Source organism: Panicum virgatum, chromosome 6K, assembly GCF_016808335.1.
Source record: "Panicum virgatum strain AP13 chromosome 6K, P.virgatum_v5, whole genome shotgun sequence".
NCBI lineage: Eukaryota > Viridiplantae > Streptophyta > Magnoliopsida > Poales > Poaceae > Panicum > Panicum virgatum.
In genome coordinates, this window is record NC_053141.1 from 6968648 (window position 1) to 6973193 (window position 4546).

The 4546-nt window shown below is 50.7% G+C and overlaps 1 protein-coding gene across 1 annotated transcript; it reads left to right on the forward strand.

Annotated features, from left to right (window-relative positions):
* The first annotated feature begins 992 nt into the window (after positions 1 to 992).
* LOC120711505 (putative UPF0481 protein At3g02645) lies at positions 993 to 3277 on the forward strand. Its single transcript, XM_039997068.1, has one exon. It carries the CDS (start codon positions 1360 to 1362, stop codon positions 3037 to 3039), a length of 1680 nt encoding a protein of 559 aa, XP_039853002.1. The 5' UTR covers positions 993 to 1359; the 3' UTR covers positions 3040 to 3277.
* Positions 3278 to 4546: the final 1269 nt, after the last annotated feature.

A 4546-nucleotide genomic window follows, 5' to 3' on the forward strand; every position in this document is an offset into this window, starting at 1 on the left:
GCCCATTTTCCCTCATCCTTAAAATCCTTAAAATTTTGCATAATAACATATACACATGTCCCCGTGAAATAATTCAAAAAAATCATTCTAAATGTGTCATAGTCAAATTATCTAGAAAACCTTCTCTAAAAAGTAACAAATTGATTCTATTTTGCTCAAATTAATGAACAAATCGGAAAATTATGCTCATTTTTCCTCAACCTTAAAATCACTATTTTCTTTATCTAGAAAGCATGAAACAAAGAATAAACACCGTGAAAAAAAGAGTGAAAGAAGCTACTAACCTTTGGTGCACTTGGATGGGTGAAATCCTCATAAATTTGGAGGGAAATGGGCAGCACCTCCCCTCTAACACGCCATGAGAGAGAGGAGGAGCTCGGCCAAATGAAATGGTCGGGCTGGGGAAGAAGGAGTGCCTGGCTTATGCGGGGCAAGTTAGTGCCGGTTGGTGGATTTAGCCGGCACTAAGTGTGTACGTTTAGTGCCGGCTAGAACTACCAGCCGGCACTAACATGCAATTGACCAAGTTAGTGCCAGCTAGATTTCCCAGCCGGCACTAACGTGTCTCTTGACCGTTGTGGCAGACGGGCTGACCGTTGGGGGATGGCACGTTAGTGCCGGCTGGAGTGTCTAGCCGGCACTAACGTGCCCACTTTGTACGGTTCATGCACGTTAGTGCCGGCTCCAATTGGACCGGCACTAACGTGCTGGTACCAATGTACCATTCTCCAACAGTGAGTGGTGATGCACTGTATTGCAATATACTCCCTGCTTTCCAAATTGTAAGTCGTTCCAGTTTTTTCTAGAGTCATTTCAAGTTTTCCAAATTGTAACATTTCAAATTTAGTTTTCCAAATTGTAAGTCAAAACATTTCAAGTTTGACTAAATCTGTACAATAAAGTAGTAACATTTATGATAGCTTTGTTCAAACATAAAAAATAGTTTGACTCTCAAAAAAATTGGAATGACTTACAATTTGAAACCGAGTGAATATATATTGCCATCCCCGTCCCCCTCCACGTCTGCAGTGTTTATCTCGCAACCCCCCGGGCCCTCTCTCAACAATATGACATGTGTTTCACGCTTACGCTCGAGCCATGCCTAATCAATCTCTTTTACCTGCTCGTAACCACCCACTTGCTATTAGCATCAGACTAGTATATAGCAGCAGCACCAGCAGCTGCTTATCGCATCCCATGGCGGGGCTCCCTGACCTAACCAACCGCCCAGCTGCTCCATTTCTCTATAGCTAGCTAGCTAGCCACCATCAGAGAAAACAAGTGCACATCAGCCAGATCGATCAAGCAGGAGATCGGGATCCAGATCGCTCTTGATCCCGGCGAGAATCAAGCAGGAGGATGTCGGTGTCGGAGCTGCAGGCGCGGGCGCGGTTCGTGCAGTCGTCGGCGGCCGCCGCCGGCGTGCACTTCGACGAGGAGCGGTGGCTGCGGCGGGTGCGGCAGAGCCTGGAGCGGGAGGCGGCGGAGGCGCTGGGCGCGGCGGCCAAGGTGTTCGACGTGCCCCGCGTGCTCAAGGCCACGCGCCCGGAGGCGTACCTGCCGCAGCACTTCGCGCTGGGGCCCTACCACTGCAACCGCCCCGAGCTGAGGGACATGGAGCGCTACAAGCTCGCCGCCGCCAAGCGCGCCGAGAAGCTCTTCGCCGAGGGGAGCAAGTTCGACGACCTCGTGCAGCGCCTGCTCCAGGCCCAGGACAGGATGAGGGCGCCGTACCACAGGTTCCTCGAGCTGAGCGACCAGACGCTGGCATGGATGATGGCCATCGACACGTGCTTCCTCCTCGACTTCCTCGAGGGCTACCACCGCGACGAGGTCACCGACATGGTCTCCTCGGCGACCAACTGGATCAACGCCACCGTGCGCGACGCCATGATGCTCGAGAACCAGCTCCCGCTCTTCCTCTTCTCGCAGGCCCTCGCGCTCCGCCACCCCACCGAGCAGGCCGCCGCCGCCGCGCTGCACGCCGTCCTCGACCGATTCATCAAGGAGGTGTCCCCGATCAAGACGACCGCCGAGCTGGTCGTCGCCCGGCACGCGCACATGCTCGAGCTCCTCTACCACTTCCTCGTCCCCGACGCGTCCGTCTTCGACGGGGACGGCGAGCGGGAGCCGCCGCCGATGGTGCCCGAGGAGTTCACCATCGACATGCTCGACCCGTCGCAGCAGCTCCCGGACTACGACAAGGTGAAGCAGGCGTGCCTGCAGGTGTCCAGCCTCGACGTCGCGCCCGTGCGGTTCCTCCGGAAGAACCTCATCGCCCGGCCGATGAGCCTGGCGTCGAGCCTCCGGGGGAAGATCATGCGCAAGGTGCCGCTGCTGTCGGCGGTGACGAAGCTGATGGCGTCCTCCGACGTGGAGGCGCGGCTCCAGGGCGTGAACCTGCGCGGTATCATCAACATCAACTCGCCGCTGGCGCAGGAGATCATGATCCCGTCGGTGTCGACGCTGGCGCGGTGGGGCGTCCGGTTCTTGCCGGCGCCGGAGGGCATCGCCGGGATCCGCTTCGACGCGGCGGCTGCGACGCTGAGCCTGCCGATCATCACGCTGGACGGCAACACGGAGGTGGTGCTGCGGAACCTGGTGGCCTACGAGGCGGTGTCCGTGCGCGGGCCGCTGGTGCTGGCGCGGTACACGGAGCTGATGAACGGCATCGTGGACACGCCCCGGGACGTGAAGATCCTGCGGCAGAGCGGCGTGGTGGCGAACCACCTCAAGAGCGACCGGGAGGCCGCCGACATGTGGAACGCCATGTGCCGGGCCACGCGCCTCAGCAGGGTGCCCCGCCTCGACGCCGCCATCCGGGAGGTGAACGCACACCGGAGCCGGCGGGCGGCGGCGCGGGCGCAGAAGCTGCTCAAGAGGTACGTGTTCAGGTCGTGGCGGATCCTGACGCTGCTCGCCGCCGTCGTGCTGCTGCTCATGACGGCGCTGCAGACATTCTGCTCCGTCTACCCGTGCAAAAGCTGGTTCGGGTCCGTGTTCAAGCTGCCGGTGCCAGCAGGTGGCGAGGGGCGGTAGTAGGCTAGTAGCCTATTTTGTCCATGCATGGTTGCAGTCCTGCAAGTGAAATCGTCGCCGGTTATATTTCAATGTTTTCTGAAGTTTACAGTCAAGCTTTCATCACATTTATCCAGAGAGTGATGTGCTGTTTGGTTAAATGTCGAAACTGATTGAAAAAAATGGTATCTTGGGTGAACAGAAAGAGTAAATTTGTAGTTGTCATGTAATTAATTGGAGGAATCTTGGCATTTTAGTTGGTTGGGTCTCAATTTAAATTTTAGTAGTTTATAATCGATTAAAATGATAAAATATTTAACGCCGGACCTGAGTCAGCAGTCAGCACTATTGTCTGAGCTACATGCTGTCCACCAACAGGTCAACCTTCGTCCCGGTTTTCCCTCCAATGCCCCACATTTTCGATCAATCAATCTCAAAATTATTACAGCAATCCTTTAGAGTCCGTAAATCTAATCCTAACCCCTGGAAAAGCTTAATCTTGACGGATATAGAGGTGGAATGTGTCAATGGAGCTTGGTAAAAATTAAGTGAAAGAAAAATTCTTCACAATGGATGAAAACACAAATTTCATTTGTCTATTGGGTATACGAAAAGACTCCCATCTTTCTTTTGGTTACAAAAAAGTTGAGTTTTCCATTGGACAAAAATTTGATTTCAACCGACCACCGGACAAGAATCCATCACTATTCTTGTCCATCTATTGGACGAGAACACTATCTTGGTCCATCTATTGGACGAAGGAACTCAATTTCCGTGCATCCAATTGTCCGTCCAGCAGGAGACGACACTCTATTTTTGCAGCTCCTTCAATTTGAGAAATACTTTTGTAAATAACACACACATATAATACTATTAAATTAAAAAATTCAAAAAAGATAGTGGAGGAAAGTAACAACCATGCACGATAATTTGTACAATAGTTCATAATTTTTAAATTACGCTCTAGTTTATAATGGATTAAAAGATCAAAGTTTTAAAATATTACTAGAAGTTTACTAATACGATGGACTGATAGATTAATCTCTATCTCTACTATATCTAAAGCAAGCAATGATTTTACGGTCCATCAACCAGATAAATCAATCGAAACTCTGTAAGAACCCGAATAAATCAATCAAAATTGTAATCGGAATCTAAACAGATCAATCCGAATTCCAATCAAAACCTAGACAACCAATACACATGCAGTCACAGCACGACTTTGAGTGAAAGACCACAAAATTTGTAATCCCATGTGCGTCTGAATAAAACAAATATTACCCTTAGTAAGGCACGAGTACTATGCTTTTTTTTTTTTAAAAAAAAGTGGATCCCCCCCCAAACCAAAGGTACATGTTGCTTGTGGGCTCCGTGCGGGCCTGTTGGGTTGATTTCTGTGGCCGTTTTTTTTTTTATATTTTTTAAAAATAAAAATTTCAAAAATATATGTCCGATTTGAAATATTTCAAAAATACCCCCCGGTCGCCCCCCATAGGGCGACAGGCCTTAAGTGTATTTTTTTTTCAAA